General features: G+C 33.4%; 1 protein-coding gene across 8 annotated transcripts; it reads right to left on the bottom strand.

Moving 5' to 3' along the window:
* Window positions 1-1,740: 1,740 nt before the first annotated feature.
* On the bottom strand, window positions 1,741-16,150 carry LOC114176957 (serine/threonine-protein kinase CTR1-like). Of its 8 annotated transcripts, none has more exons than XM_085673484.1 (17): window positions 15,332-16,148; window positions 13,088-13,389; window positions 12,867-13,011; window positions 12,647-12,750; window positions 12,249-12,457; window positions 8,862-9,236; window positions 7,450-7,490; window positions 6,628-6,696; window positions 6,434-6,534; window positions 6,229-6,313; window positions 6,023-6,121; window positions 5,477-5,545; window positions 5,243-5,374; window positions 4,812-4,906; window positions 4,546-4,730; window positions 4,074-4,133; window positions 1,741-1,968 (listed from the first exon to the last, which is right to left on the bottom strand). In XM_085673484.1, exons 1-15 carry the CDS (start codon window positions 15,875-15,877, stop codon window positions 4,622-4,624), a joined length of 2,481 nt encoding a protein of 826 aa, XP_085529610.1. In that variant the 5' UTR covers window positions 15,878-16,148; the 3' UTR covers window positions 1,741-1,968; window positions 4,074-4,133; window positions 4,546-4,621. The 8 variants fall into 8 exon arrangements, with proteins under 8 accessions (XP_085529610.1, XP_085529630.1, XP_085529605.1 ...); XM_085673481.1 differs by lacking the exon at window positions 1,741-1,968 and adding an exon at window positions 3,437-3,869; XM_085673504.1 differs by lacking the exon at window positions 4,074-4,133 and having other exon boundaries at window positions 13,088-13,290; window positions 15,332-16,150.
* Between the last annotated feature and the right edge of the window lie 451 nt (window positions 16,151-16,601).

The raw sequence follows: 16,601 nt of genomic DNA, 5'->3' as shown, positions 1-16,601 counted from the left end.
CCATTACGCCTGGGCGAGGACCTTCAATTTGGGCGAGAATTCGTGGCAAGGGCTGTTGTGTTGGCTGATGTGACTCCGTATGTGTTAATTAATTTCTTTTCTCATAGTATGTGGCCATGCTTGGTATGTATGCCTGAATGGAACTGGAATGAAAGTGCTGTTATGTAATAAGCTATGATTTCATTGGATTGAACGTTGGTATGCATGTGATAAGTATGAAATGAGAAACATGATATATTGGTGGGTGGAATTTCATGAGAATTGGGTGATGGATAGGCATGTGAATAGTGTTGGTGAGGGAGTTTCATGGGAAACCTCTAGTGATATGTGTGTGTGTGTGTGTGTGTATATATATATATATATATATATATATATATATATATATATATATATATATATATATGCATGCGTAGTGTATATCTTGATATAGGAGATGTCTAGATAAAGGAGGGTATCCTGAACTCTAATAAGCATTCACGTTCACGTAAAGCAGAATGAGTTATGTGGTGAAAGTGGTAGGAAGTCCTTATCTTGGGACAGTTTGGGCCCGAGACAATAAAGGATTAACCTTGTGTGTGGTTGGGTGATAACCCCCTGCGTCTAAACTCTGCAGAGTTTAGAAACCAGCACAGGCGCATACTTCCTTTAGAATCCTATATCAAGTGTATGATCTGGATATCGAGTCGTAGTAACTGCATTTGATTGTTCTCGCATGATCTGAGTGTCTTTTTGTTAAATGTTAATGACTTGTCTTGCCTTGTACATGCTCTATAATTTGTTAACCAATATTTTCACACTAGCTTACCCTTTTATCTTTGTGTTATGCTTGTCTGTTTCTCTTTTGCAATGATCACCCTGTTGGTGGGAGCAAATGAGAAGCATGTGGAAGGTAGACCTGACGGTAACAGTGGTGCGGAGTAGAGGGCCCTGTCCCCTTTGGCTCTTGGGAGCAATGTTTAAATGGCAGTAGTCTTTTGTCATTCCTAGTTCTAGGAGTCTTGATTTGGTGTAACTGTTGAACTTTTGGATTATGTTTTGGTTATGGCATGGTTTCCATTTTTGCACTCTACTGTTATAAATATGTGATGTTTTATTTAGTAGATTAATCTATTTAAATGGGATGTCACAGTTTAAGTTTATACATTAGATTAGCTACAAAGGATAAAAATACATTCTTTTTATTAAATAATTTTGCACATTTTTATGTCATTGATTATTTTTCAGAAATACTAGATTTTAGAAATGAAGAGTTATTAAAGTAAACTTGTAATAATAAATCCATCAAATTGAATAAATTAAATAAATAAGCCAGTAATTTAGCCTTTGTTTTGCGGTTTGCTTGTATTCAAAATATTTATGACATAACAGAAGCTCTTTAAAGAACTTTTTCTCAATACAAAGGAACTTCAGTGACGTCCATAAAGTTGATTTAATAGTGAATGGATGATTTTATTTGGTACAAACTTTTAAAAAAATATACCTTCATGAATTAAAAATAGATTAGTTATACTAAAAGTAATAATAAACTATGAAAAAATCACAAATCAATATTTATATCAACTAATATTAACTTTGAAATAAATTTTTTCTTCTTTTTTTTTTCTTTTCTAGAAGTTCTTCCTAATAATTTTGTCTAAACATAGACATTGAATGCAAACCAGTAGAAAACTTACTTTTTTATGTGGTTAATTTAGTCCTAAAAGGACAAAGAAACTGAGGGATGAAAAACAAGCTCCCAAATGTTAAAGTCGCTGATCATTAACTGATTATAGCCGATTATAGTTACAATGAGAATAATTTTACAAAACAAAATTTTATGGATGAAGATATTATATATTTTCTTCATAAAATTACAGGATTACATAACCAAATAATCTTTGCTGCTTTAAAGACGGAGTATGGCTTTGTGTGGAAATTGGGTATTCTCAATCCGAATTTGAACAGAAATGTACAACTGTGCCTCTGCAACTGAAACACGAACGAATATTAGTTTGATCATAAAACAATAACGTAACTTATACAAGCAACAACCATGAAGGCATTAAAGGACAGAGAGAGTTTAACACCAGCCCCCTTTAGCCACACCCTTTTCCAACTCCCAAGAATAAATAATTTATTTAAGATTTCCATGTCCCAATTAAATTAAACTGTATTACAACACTTCAACATATCATTGGGTAAAGAAAGTAAATTACTCCTGCTATAGTCAAGGGAATCGACCAAATAGAGTAAAGAAAATCAAGTGCTTTTAAACTCATTCAATTCCTCTTAATAACCCAAACGCGTGCTCCATCCACCCTACTAGTACTAATGGAGTGATGGTTTTATGATTGACTACTCATGTGAATAAGTATAACTGGATCCTATAAATATAACTTGTAACATGAAATTTAGTTTAGTTATATCTTTTTATCTAATAACTCTCTATTTCTCTATTGTTCTATATTCAACCACCCCATCAAGTAAAGAAAACATTAACAAATCCTCTCAAATGAAAATATTTATTTATGTTTTAAACCCTCCGTTAGACCAAAGATTTTGACCGACCTCAATTGGATCCTTACTTTTTAAAATAGGTAACAATTATATCCTTTCCGGTACTATTATGCTAATTGCGTTAAATATGTTTCATAAGTCGGTTCGTGATATATTTTTTTTAGTTAAAAAAAAACTACCATGTCACATAACAGTATCAATGGTAGTACTATTATTGACTTAATCTTAATTTATCAATGGTAGTACTATATTATTGACTTAATCTCAATTTAGTTCTCTATATTTGTTATTCTAGTTTCAATTTAGTCACAATTTTTACTAAATGTGAATCAATTTAATCTCTCTCTAAATTTATAATTAATTTAATTTTTATATAAATGTTAGAATGATATTTTTATTAAAATTGATATTTTTATTAAATAAGATTAAATTTATTTAAATTTATTTTTTGGATTTAACTTTATTTAAATTTTGTTTTAAAATTATACATTTTTATATTTTAAATAAATTTATTACATCATACTTTAATATTATTTTTTGATTTGAATTTATATTTCAAATAATTATATATTAAATTATTTGAACTATAATAAATTTCAAATACAGTTAAAATAAATATATTTGAAATAAACTTAAATTTACAATTTTAAAACAAAATTTAAATAAAATTCCATATAAAATATAAATTTAAATAAATTTATTTTTGTTAAAAATGCTTTTAAATAAAGTTAGTTTAAAAATAATCTCAAAATATCAGTATAATATTTATATAAAAAATCAAGTTTAATTTCATTATCAATATAAAATATTTATATAAGAATTAAATTTGATATTAATTTGAAGAATGTCGAAATTGATTATTTTAACAAAAAATTGAATTAAAATTAAGTCAATTAACAAAAATTGATTATTAGAGGTATCACCTTTTGGCAAAGTAGTATTGTGCATTTGAAGTTTTTCTCAAAATGTAGTCATACAAGTCTAGAAGAATTATATCAAAGAACATCCAAGCAGAGTGAGAGTTAGGTCTCTTTTGGCCAAGGTAAGTTCTAGTGTCAGACTATGGCCAAATGTTATCGGCAAGAGAGGTCCATTGCAACATGCACAGCATATGAGTTATTGTAAGATTGGGTAGAAAGTGTCATATTGTTAGAGACCATTAGACAAAGATGATGGATTACAAAAGAAAGCTTCCAATGCAGTACAGACTCAAACTTAAAGAGGAGATTATTAGTGCTCAAGTCTGAGTTAAAGTCTCACTCCATGCACAAATGGGAAAGTTGAGGTTTAGGGTTGAATGTGGTTTCACGTTCTCCTACGTGGTTGGCTTAAGACCCATTGATGAAGATCTCTTATGTGTTTCTCCCCTTCCCCTAACAAGTTGTATCAAAGATGGTTAGTCTTTAGTGACCAATTCAAATAAGTACAATGGACTTGACAATGGATAAGTGGATCTGTCGAAAGCTTTCTAACAAGGGTTCAAACAATGTGTCGCGTTAAGGTGAATGGTGGTGCAAATATAGTCACCATTGAGTACTCAAGGATAAATAAGGTTATTGCCCAAAGGAGGAACTTACCATATCGAAAAGACTCGCCCGAGGGGGAGATTGTTGGTGTTCAATTGAGTTGGAGTCTCACTATATAAAAATGTGAAAATTGAACATCATATAACTGAGAAAGATCAATAAACAAACCTAATACCTTAAGTATTTGGGTTAAAATTGGATCAATTTCTCGTCTATTAGCTCGTGACCCATTGTTGATGATCTCCCTAGTATTTTCTGACCCTCAAATTCCCAACAATGGATCTATGCATTGTTTACACTTATAGTCCAACTAGCTCAAGTGGGGTGGGTTCGCAATGCTATAGTAGTAAATAATTCATGTACCATACCAGCTAATAATTTTAGCTTTTAAGATAGTAGATTCATAATAACAAATATATCTCTAAGATAATGTCCCACTCCCCACTTGAAATTTGATAATATTTGCATCACCGGAAAACACAAAATACTACGTCCAAGCAAAATTTAAGGAATTTGTACGCACCTGGGACTATTGAAACAGTGTATTTGTGATAGACGTCAAAACTAACAAAATCCTGTGTGCATGTCATTCCACCCATTCAACTGAGTAACGACGTGTTTGGACGACCAGGTTGAGGTATAGGGGGTTTGATCAATCCTTTCAAAGAATCCATAATACTTGAAAAAGATGGGCGTTTCCAGGGTTCACTGCAGTAAACCAGGCATATCAGTAAAACTCAAGCAGAATATAGAACCACACGACAAACAAAAGATGTATCTGCAACTCACTTGGCCCAGCAAGCCTCAATTATTGATGCTATTTGAGGATTTAAATCTCGTGGTATTTCAAGTCTTTTTCCCTTAAAGCCAACAGCTGCTACAACCTACAAAACATTACAGGCTTATGAAGATTACGTAATACAAAAGCTCTGCATCAAACACATTACTAAAAGCTACAGTCCAAAAGTAAAAATAGATAGAAAGAAATATTGATGCAAATTTCAGTCTCAGTAGAATTATATGTTGAGAACAGGCCGCCATCAAACAGAATTATATCTTTCTTGCAATCATTTTCAGATTTCAATTACCAATAGCATTCTATTTCTTTTATGTGACGCACTTACAGTCATTAAAGATGCTTCCATAAAAATCAAAGCAACATAATGATAATAAGAAATCTAACCATAAGCACACTGAAATATATCAGTTATATGATAAACCTGTGGTGGATTCAAATTACTCCAAGGCTGTTGCAATGTTGCGAGCTCCCACAAGATTACACCAAAGCTGTAAACATCTGACTTCTCATTGGATGGCTCATCACGAAGAACTTCTGGAGCCATCCACTCAGGCTAATAGATAAAATGGTGTTCAACTTAATGTGCAATAATAAAATAGACCTCTGAAAATTTTGATAGAAAAAGCAGATACACAGGTTTTGAAACTAAACTTACTGTCCCAGCAGCTGACTTGGATGAGAGAAATGTGTTTGCCTTTAGTCGGGAAAGCCCAAAATCACTAACCTAAAGGGACAACACAAGTAAACAAGGATCTGTGAAAATTCAAATCACTACAATAATGCCCGTAATGCCAAAGCAAACAGACCAACAACTAAACCTCCAGAAAATAAATTTTGCTAAGCACTGAACATATAGTTTACGTATTAAATTGATTTTTTTGTCAATATGTGAAATTTGAACCAAATGAAGCCCAGTTAATTGGCAGAATGTAAAGTAGACCGAGTTTCACTGTAATATTTCTTTCATCGGTTCACTAAAGTTCAAAAGAGATGGTGGTTAAACAGTGTCTTTCCGCATTAACTATATTAGTACTTTAACTCTAGCATACACAAAACGATTTGAAATTTGGTGATTCAACATAGCCTTCTGATTGTAGAATGGAATGAGTGCCGGAGAAGTGGAATCGTACGAACAAAGGTCACTAATGGATTAAATGAAACTCTCCACAATTTTTCAGACACAAGAAAATTTTCTTCTTGCCTTCACTGTATATTTCTTGTCAACAAGAAGGTTTGGCGATTTCAGATCTCTGTGAACAATGGGAGGATTACGTTTATGAAGATAATTCATCCCCTTAGCCTGCACAGGAAAACAACAAATACTTAACCAATGTATACAAAGGTTACATATTAGCTCAAAAAATAAACAGAATAAAAAATAATAATGTTTAGCTTCTGAAAGTTTACCACATCATAAGCCATACTAATCCTACGTCTCTCATCCAACATTTCTGTGGCACCAGGTTTATGCAACAGCCTGTACAAGCTACCCCTGCATTTAGTTCAATGAAAATCTTCAGGTGTCAATTGTATCATATGTTATAAACACGAAAAGAGGTCCCTCTTAAATGAGGGAAGAGTAAAGAAACTGGTAGATGAGATATTGCAAAACCTGGATAAGTATTCTGTGACAATTGATAAATTGGGAGGCTTAGTGACTGCACCCATAAGTAAAACAATGTTTGGATGCCGTAAGCTTTTCATTATTGCAACCTAGCAAAAGCGGTGAAAATATAGCTCAAATCAGTAGCAAGCTTACAATTAGTATTTTTCAGTGCAAAAAAAGACGGGAACTACTGGGCCTACCTCCCTCAAGAATTCCTGGAAGCGTTCACCTGCAAAGTCTTGTTCCATCAAAATTTTCACAGCAACCTCCTGCAGTACTTTTCATTTTGACAGATGTGAATGCAAAAAACTAAAATAACATATGCAACAAACAAGTAGAAAGATGGAAAAAAAGACATATTAAACAAATTTAAATATTAAACTCATTTGGCTTCAAACTTTAATGGAGCAACACACAGTTATTCTTTTGGACAACTAAGTTGAAAACATTTATTCTTTTGGACAACTAAGTTTTTTAAAATAAGCCCTGTGCACGGTAATTTTTACCGTAAGGCTCAATATGAAAATCTACGCAAAAGTGTTTGGATGTAGTCGAAAGGAGATTGACAAATGAGAGGCCAATCAGCAACAAAAATACAAAAAAAACAACAGGTCAACTGAGTTCAGCTGCTCAGGCACAACAACCTTTGAACAATAAGAAGACTTACTTTAATTTACAAGTATAGATATAACACGATCAATTACACGATCATTAGATCCAGAGAACAAACCATGGCATTTTCAAAAACTGCACTCAATGACTTTATCATGTGCATATAATCAATAAGCAATGAATGCTTACAAAAAAAAATATCCCAGATATTGAATACAGTGACTATTGTACAGTAATAGAGAGAGATGTCGTTCACATATCAATATACTAATCACGCATGATTTATTTGAATTTGCAAGATACAATGACAGAGATGCTGAAAAACAACAAATATAAACAACCCATGAAAAAAGTAATCCCGAGTTAATATTATTTTATACAGCACTTACGAAAGAAAAAGAGGGACTTACCGATCCATTCCACTCAGCTTGATGTACAGTTCCAAAAGAACCTTAAAATATAACATACCAAATTTAATTAGTGCCTGTTGATACCAATTGCACTTCATCCCACATGAAGCATGTAATGCTAGTAATTCAGTAAATACTGCGTACTTAACACAGGCTAAATTTTTATTGGTTAACTTTAGAGCATTTTGTAGCATCACTAGAAAATTTTGTGGTAATGTGATAACTTTTGCTGCTCTATGGTGTATTTGATTGTGGAACAATGCTCAATTTTCTTAGATATATTGCTATCTGATAGTAACTGGTATTAATACTGAAAATAAGATAGAGCTCAAGGAGGAGATATCTTTTATAATAGAAAAATACTGCTCAATAAACAGCAACACACACTGGACAGATATGTAGAAAATGCAAATAACAGATAACAAATTGAGCCAAAACAGAGATTTAGCCTTCCCTGGCGTATACCATCAATCACTCCCTCACTCCTGTTATAATTTTTCCATCCTTCACTACTATCCCCCAACCCCAATGGATTTGGATCATCTCGTGTATCTGAGGTGAATTCATAGAGATAGATTTCATTTCTGTAATTAGATAGTGCTACCCAATTTTCAAATCCCCTTAAATGTTTGAAAGGCAACTGACCTAAGTAAAGAGGGTAGCCACCAAACGAATTCCAGTGTGCTCTAATTTTCACGGTTTCCATTATTGCTGGAGAAACAGCAGACCCAAAGAACTCCCCAGTAAATGCACCAAAAGGGGGCAGGAAAGAACATAAGGTTCTGATGGAAAGACTCGAGAGAAGGTTCACCATGATTTGAAATAACCCATTAATTGTATTTTTCTTCTTTCCTGCCATTCTCTCAAGCACGACCATATATCCTGGTATTTATGAACAGGAAAGGATCCAAAATTCCACCAATGCTTCCTCTTTACTCATAGCTTCATTCCTACTTTCATGAACAATTATAGTTTTCCATGGTCAACACCTCTAAGTCCATTTTCTTTTTTTCTTCTCTTATATATATGTTAGAGGTCCATTGTTATCCTCCTGCAATTATGTGATAGGATAGTTTTCTGAACCATGACCTTTGTTATTGACATACTTGAAGTGACTTAAATGACCTTTATTTGATACACTGAACCATAACTTCTTCCGACAGATGCTCTCCCAGTCAGATATGCAGAGGGATTAAAGAGCTTTATTGCCTTGTGAAGAACACTTTTTTGGTTTTTCTTCTTTTCTATTTTCATTGACATTACCAACCTTATATATAACTTTTTTTTACCTTGATTATTGTATGTTCCTTCTCTCAATGTTTCTCTTCTAAACACCAACCTCATCCCATCTGAATCAACCAAAAATAAGCAAGACTTTAACTAATATCCAAGTTATAGAAGAGCATGCATACCTGATCCTATTCTCCCTTTCAAAACAAGATCAGTCCATGGAATGTCCAGATCCTCCATATCTACGGAAAACTCTCTAGAGGGTTTGTTAGAAATCAGTAATCGGGTCTGTGTATCTCTATGACCAGGACGATTATGTTTTAAAAGCAATGAATCTTTGCTTGTCAATGACGGCCCTACAACATTCTGTGGAGGGTTAGCTGATTTAAATGTTTCTGAGCCTCGATCATGTGCACTAGGACGATAAGCTTGTGGTTGTGGAGGAACAAAAGAACTTCTGTTGTTATCATTTGGAATTGGTCCAGGGTTCCTGTCCCTGTACTGCCTTTCATACTGTTCTGGAAAGGAGAATCCAAAATCTACATCAATAACAGACACTGTAAAAAAAATCAGAGTATCCCATACTTGCATCCGGTTTTGTACTTAGGCAATCAAAGGCTTGGGGTTTCATTGATTGAAAAGAGGAATTTGTCAAATAATTACAGTCAACAAATACCAAAAACAAAAGTAACGATAAGTGCTACTAATCACTTAATAAAGAAAATATCAAAAAAAAACAGCAAGGGATACAATTTGGTTGAAATAAAAAAACTGAAACACATTTTAACCCATACTGAATCAGAAAGTTAGACATTGATTATGGAGAGTGAGCGTAGAAATAATCCATTCATTAAAATAAATATAAATAAAAGAACAAGGACGAGTTTATCATTGTTGAGAATCCGAGTAAATATTTTGTTTATTATCATAGTTATGTAATCTTTATTTCAGAGCAAACAAAATATAATTTGTTCATGCATAATAAATGTAATGTTCTATATAAACTCATATGTTGTGTATTCATAGGCAAGGTATTCGGTCCAAAGTCTGTGTCCACTATTTTAACATGCTATCAAAGAGCCTAACAGAGAGACTAACAGAAGAATCTTGAAAACTGTGCCTGCCCGTTGGGCCAAGTTTCCCTGAGAAAATTTGTTTGGCAAACCATGCATATCCTCGGTTCATTATTGTGCCTCTAGTTTTCTTCCAGAAGCATCTATGCTCTTCCAATCTCTAACGATGTTAGGCAACCAATCAAACATTGTCTTGAACTCTTCACTCTTTGCTATATTAAAAGGTATACTATTGCTATAGAAAAAATAAGGCAATTTTTAGACATGACGAACTATCTGTCGATTTTTCAAGTAAAATACTGATCCTCAACTCTCCCAATCTGCATCTCGTGTTTGCTCATATGGATCTCCTCTACTTACAAGATCGTATGAGTTTGCAATTATACTTGTGATTTTGACTACATTGGTTAGGAAGTCCCAATCATTTATCTAAATTTTAGGGATGCTGATTATATATTCAACAACTTCGTTTAATGTCATTTGGTTTTGAAACGAAATCTGACATGATAGGAGAGCTCATAGCTCATCTTGGTACATCGTCTATTCTAGTAGGCTCATTTACTCTAGCAGACATATGTGGAGGAGGGGGTATTAGGAAATTCCCCAACTTTTTCCTCAATTCTTGGGGTTGGCTTCTATATTTGCAAGACAATTTGAGATGTTATTTGAATGGTATCCAAACATATAACTCATCTTGGTAAATCACCTATTTGGAAGGTATATGTGAAAGGGATGTTGGAAGTCCCACATCACCTGCTTTTATATTTTTTGAACAACTGGTTTTAAAACTAAATCCAACATGAACAGTCCATCCTTGAACTCTCCTTGCCAAGGCCGTTGGGATGTAGTGATTTGGATATTGAAGTACATTAAAAGCACTCCAGGAAAAGGATCTTCTTTATGAAGACAAAGGACATACTCAAATAATTGGATATCAGAGGTTGAATGGTTTTGTTCACCTAGAGGTAGGCAATCCAATTCAATGTATTGTGAGTTGATTTGAGGAAATTTAGTATTTTGAAAAAGTACGAAGTAAAATGTTGTAGCAAGAACAATTGTGGAAACAGAATTAGGATCATGACTTTAGTAACTTTTTAACTCAGAGTTCGAAAGGGCTACATCAATGTTGATCAACTTTACATACTTCTAGTCCAATATTTAATTAGATGACCAAACATATTAAAGTTGATTGGCATTTCATCATAGCGAAGATTGAGTCCGAAGATACTATCACGAGTTTTGTCAACTCTGGCGATCAAATTTATGAGGGAACCAAAATAGGCTACAAATAAATATGAAGCATGGTGTATATAATTTATATACTCGACGAGTACTAAGAATCAGAATAATATATTATGTTTATTATTAATAACCGAAATTTTAGAGGAAATAAAATATATTTCATCCATGCATAATAAATGTAATTAGTCTATAAAAACTCATTCGTTTGTGTATTTAAACATACAATATCCAGTCCAATGTTATTATGTCCTCAATTTTAACAATAATCAATTGTAGGAGAAACTGTGCACCTCCCTTGAGTTGAGATAATGTCAACCGACACTCACACCCCCTTTTACACTTATTCGTTTGTGTATTTACACTTATCTTTCTTAAAATCTTCTAAAACGATATTAACGTGTTGTGGGTACTATTCATTTAGGGAACTCAGGTTCGATCCACATCATGTGAAGAATTTGTAAGTCAGCAATAGTCACAGTATCTCAAGAAAGTAATGGATTGGAGGAAACCTATTGTGTGTGTGTATATATATATATATATATATATATATATTCCTTATCTTAGTAAGACAATAAGTTCTCGAGATATTCACTTTGGAATCCGTCACGGTTTTGTCCTTAAAAGACGTTTTGGAAAGAAAGGAAAAAATGAGTATTTAAACTGCATTTGACCTCGACTCCTAAACTCCCAAATGATGTGGGACTATTGGGTATACCGGAACATAAACATAATAAGTTAATAAATTTAATCATATATTTTACAACTATTTATTTTTTTTATATTAAAATAATATTTTCTCAAAAATATAAATGTTTATATTTTTATAAAATGATTTATAATTTAGTGACAATATAATTTATGATATTTTTAATATATAATAATTAAACCAGTCAATTTTAGTTTATTAAAAATTATTTAAATTTCATATTTTAAACTTTAATTTTTAATTTTCATAGTTTTTATATTTAAATTTTAATCAATGTGATGTTTCTAAATAAAATAAGGAAGATGAGTGTCACTTGTTAAGAATTAAAGGGAAGTGTCCTTTATCAAAAACATAAAAGTCGATATTTATCTAAAAACTACAGGGAATGTGAATGTCATTTTATTAAGAGGTGAGAGACTATTTGAAAACTAGAGGGAGTGAATGTCATTTAACATTATATGAAGTAAGTGTAATTTCCCCTAGATTTAAAGTAGTGCAATACAGCACTATATTTAGAGCATCATTGAATAGGAAAACATGAAAATCACCTGCAACACCACTATCGAAGACAAGATCAGTAGGCATGCTATCCGAGAAATATTGTTTGGCCAGTGACCTGAAATCAATGGTAGGTTCAGCTGGTTTGAGTCTTGGAAAGCGCAAGGGTGAAGAAAATGAGATGGAGGATGGACCATTCAGCAAGGAATCGGGCTCACATAAGTAACCCGGCTTTCCAATTAGATCAACCATGTACTCCCTGTAATTAAATGGTTTTAAACAGGAATCAGTTCCCAAAATGTGTACTGAGAGGTTATAACACACTAGTAATTTTACACTTTATCCTTTCACGACCACATTGCACTGCCCATGAAAAACATTTATTTAAATTGTAGTTGTACTTGTTAACAGAATAGCAGATGTGCTAAGCAAGCACCAAAACATATACCTGTCAAGCCCAAATCGAACAAGACATGAAGAGGCATCTTCTCTTGAACAATATTTACAACCCTTTGCAATTCGACACGGTAAACCAATGGTGTCAGCTAGCACCTGAAGATATAGCATGTATAAGGCATGTCAGTGCAAAAGTAACACAAAAACCAGTAATAATATAGTCAGAAAACATAATCATAGCTTTGGCCATCACATAGAATTGAAGATATTACTTTGAATAATACAGCACGATGCTTGCAAAGTCCAGTAGATAAGCTGCCAATCGGAACAACAATAGATCCTATGCGATCTCTTAGATCATTTATGCACTCCCTCCATATGGGAAAAAGATCGCCTTCCCATACAGAAGCTGAACCCCTTGTTGCAAAAATAAAATACAGTTAGACTGATGCAAGCTAAAAAGTTCATAGACAATAATTCCAAGGAGACTTACCCCATACAATCGAATACAAGCTTTGCAAGCTGGTCTACAACATCTGTTGTTACTATGCTGCGACAAAAAATGTCATGTACCTTGTTCTGCAATTCTTTTAAGATAGGATCACGCTGTCTATCCACCAAAATTACTTCAACTGAAGAATCGGACGAAGGATCTAAAGATTTTAGTGCCTCTATTGAAGGAATTCGGCCATTTTCCTGTAGATCAGTGCACATGGTCCATAAATAGGGATCCATTCCATGAATTAAATAAAAGCCATCAGGAATTTTGTCGAAGTACAGTAGGCAGCCATTTACCTGGTGCATGTTATTAACAAAAACAACATATCAATTGACTGCCTAACAATAAGTGGAATAAATATATAAAAATGGAGCTACTTCTAGATACCTCCCTCAATTTGCTGTAAAGTTAGAGAAAAAAAAAATTAAAAGAAAAAAAAAAAACAATAAGAACATAATAAAAGAGATGAAGGTTTTTCCTTCTTAACTTAAACTCATACATCAACTTCATGACCACATTTTCACTTCTTCCGTCAAAAGAATTTATAGTTATACCTTTCAGTGAAAATTTCCGTTAACAGGACAAAGCACATTCTGGAATTTAGACTCTTTTTTGGGATTTTGGTGTTATCCCCTGAAAATACACTGATTTGATATTTTAAAATATATTAAAATCTTTTTTATACATCAAAATCAATGTATTTTTAAGACACAAAAGAGAGATAGCACCAAAAATACAACAATGAATCTGGACTCCACATTCTGTAACCACACAATAATGCCAAAATATTACACACTTTCATTCTTTTAAAATGGTACATTTTACAGTGAATAACCCACAATAGAAATAATGGCAGAAACAGTTTCAAGATTTAACCAACTCTTTAAAACAGTAAATGTTAGTGAGTACAAGTACTCAGAACAAGCAAAACAAAAAGGATAATATACTCATCTGGGGAAAACAACGAAAAATCAGTACAAATTGATGGTGAAATACCACCGTTAAAGAAGCTAGTTTTTTATTACCAATAGCGAAACAAGCATACTATGTCATCCCCCCTAATAATAGCGAAACATTCATAAAAACTTTTCATGATTTGCTACAACTTTTAAAAGAGTTAAAATTCCAATAACTGGGTGTTACAAAATACAGAAAATGGGAAAAGTGATTCTTTCCGTCATACAACTTTCAAAAAGCACCATAGATAAAAATAAGAACAGAATCATCAGTACACGTTCCCAGACCCAGCGTCATGATTTAAGACAAGCTTGGTACAAATTAAGAGCAAAATGCCACAATTCAAGGAGGCAGTTTTTCTACTGTCAGTGCTACAACAAAATGAGAGCAGTTGATATTTTTTCCAACAAGCATTCAAAATAAAAGGTATGATGTCCTTGTTTATCCTGGCAGACTTGCACATTGTAGTTCATGATCCAACTCCACCCTTTGTAACTAATGAACACAGCTCAAATAGGATTTTTTACTAAAGAACTCCCCAATCGCATCGGGTTATGTCAAATACCAAGAAACACTCGTTAATGAGCTTAGAATTCTCCACAAAATTTTTAATTAAAAGAAACATAGCCCTATCAATAGAATCTAGAAAAACCAAACAAACCCATGTATACTCAATTGTGCACATGCATATCGTTACACCAACCATACAACAGCAGCTTTATTTGACATGAATATCTCGTAAACACTTCAAGAATAAAAAAAAAATGAGAAGATAAAACAAATCTAAGTTCGTCTCGTGAGCTAAAATCAACTTTTTCTGAATTTTTATTCCACTTCACCCAAAAAAAATTGAGGTGCAAAAGTTTATTTTAATTTATGTAAGAAATTCAATTTAGTTTACCTCTCTGATTTATACTAATAAAAAAGCTTTTGGAGTAACTTAATTTGACTGATAAATATTCTGAAACTTCAGTCACCAGAAGTCCAGAACCATGCTGAGACAACGTCCATTCAGGTGTCATTGATTGTTCACGTGTCAGTGTTGTTTTTTCATTGATTACTGGTTGATTATAATATAGGTCAGAAAAGACATTAACCGACATTAACCCAAAAGCTCTCTGCTCACAATTTCCAAAATCACAGTTGATTTAAATATAGATCAGATAAGACCTTAACCCAAAAGCTCACTGCTCACAAGTTCCAAAATCACAATTACCATCGAAATTTGACAACCAATCACAATAGGAATAGCACAATTGGCATAACAAGCAATCAACATACCCAAAACCTATGGGAAACTGTCTCTGCGGAATACGATGACCTTGAAGGGGATTCATCGGGCACAGGATCCAGAAAATTGGGATCATCAGCACACGTGGCCTCCGAGTAAAGTCGAAGAGCCAATGCCAGCTGTAACTGATAACTCTCCTCAGTCTGCTGTGCCCAGCTCCTGCCGTAAGACCGGTCGCTCCTCGCCGCCCCCAAGTCCGGAATCCTGCCTCTGACCTCGCCAGACGTGAATTCGTCTGTCTCATCAGGTGCCACCGTGAACATAGCAGAAGTAGTGTAAAACTCGCCGGAGAGTGAGCTCTCACCGAAACTGCTCTCACTTGACTGCCGCTGCATCCTCAACGAAGGGTACAAATTCCCGATCCTGTTTCCCTGTCTGTGATCGACAACGGATTCCCAATCGGAGATTCTCTCCAACTTGTTCCTGTTGTTGTTACCGTCGCCGGAGGAAGAATCGAACAAGGGAACGGTTAAGTTGTCATCCGGAGTTTGGTTGAGGAGGGAGTAGCTGCTGGATCTTCTGGCAGGCATTTCCATGGAGGCCGTGGGCAGGCCTCACAAAACCCTAAAGCCCGTCATTCCCCGCCATGCTGGGTCTTTTCTTCTGCCCTTTCGCTCTCTATGTTGACTGTGGTCGAAGTCTTAACGATCTTTTGATTTAGTAGTTATGTATTTTAGCGGTTTGGGTAACCTTTTCCAAGTGTGACCATGCTTTTTGGTTCACACGCTGGATCGGAAGGTCCTACGGCAGTGCCCCGGTTACCTTTTTATTTCAGGTTTGACTTAAAATTTTACTAGTGGACAGGGCTTCAGTACTTCCTCCAACTTTCTTTCTCAAGGACTAATTATCATAAATTTTAGTATTCCTTATGTACATATTTATTTTTCATTCTTATCTTTTAAATAGTTATTCTGTAAATTAAAATAATTATTTTATAAATTAAAACATTTTTTATCAATTTTAGTTTTTAAAATAATTGTTTTTAAATTAGTTTATATTTTTTATTTGAATTTTTTAAAATTTAACTATTTATAAATTAATATAATTAGTTATAATAACATTATTTTATAATTATAATAATTATAAATTTTTCATTTTTTATTATCATAAAAAAATAACACATATGAAGCAAATAAAAAAATATGTTTTTACTAGAATAAATAAAATATATATACATATTTTTTAAATAAATATATAGATTGCACGGGAATGAATGAACTAAACACTTCACTAATACTTATGGTACCGATTCTATCTAAT

The sequence above is a fragment of the Vigna unguiculata genome, chromosome 1, assembly GCF_037176805.1.
Source record: "Vigna unguiculata cultivar grain cowpea cultivar isolate G323 ecotype 2 chromosome 1, ASM3717680v1, whole genome shotgun sequence".
NCBI classification, from domain to species: domain Eukaryota; kingdom Viridiplantae; phylum Streptophyta; class Magnoliopsida; order Fabales; family Fabaceae; genus Vigna; species Vigna unguiculata.
This window is presented reverse-complemented; position numbering and strand designations above follow the sequence as displayed.

What these genes read in the sequence shown, in the direction of transcription:
- LOC114176957 (XM_085673484.1), bottom strand. Translation starts at nt 15,877, where the DNA reads ATGGAAATGCCTGCCAGAAGATCCAGCAGCTACTCCCTCCTCAACCAA. An exon ending in GTTCGATTTGGGCTTGACAG is followed by an intron (nt 12,458 to 12,646) that starts GTATATGTTTTG and finishes ATTTAATTACAG; the next exon opens with GGAGTACATGGTTGATCTAA. An exon ending in CCAAGTCAGCTGCTGGGACA is followed by an intron (nt 5,375 to 5,476) that starts GTAAGTTTAGTT and finishes TTTATCTATTAG; the next exon opens with CCTGAGTGGATGGCTCCAGA.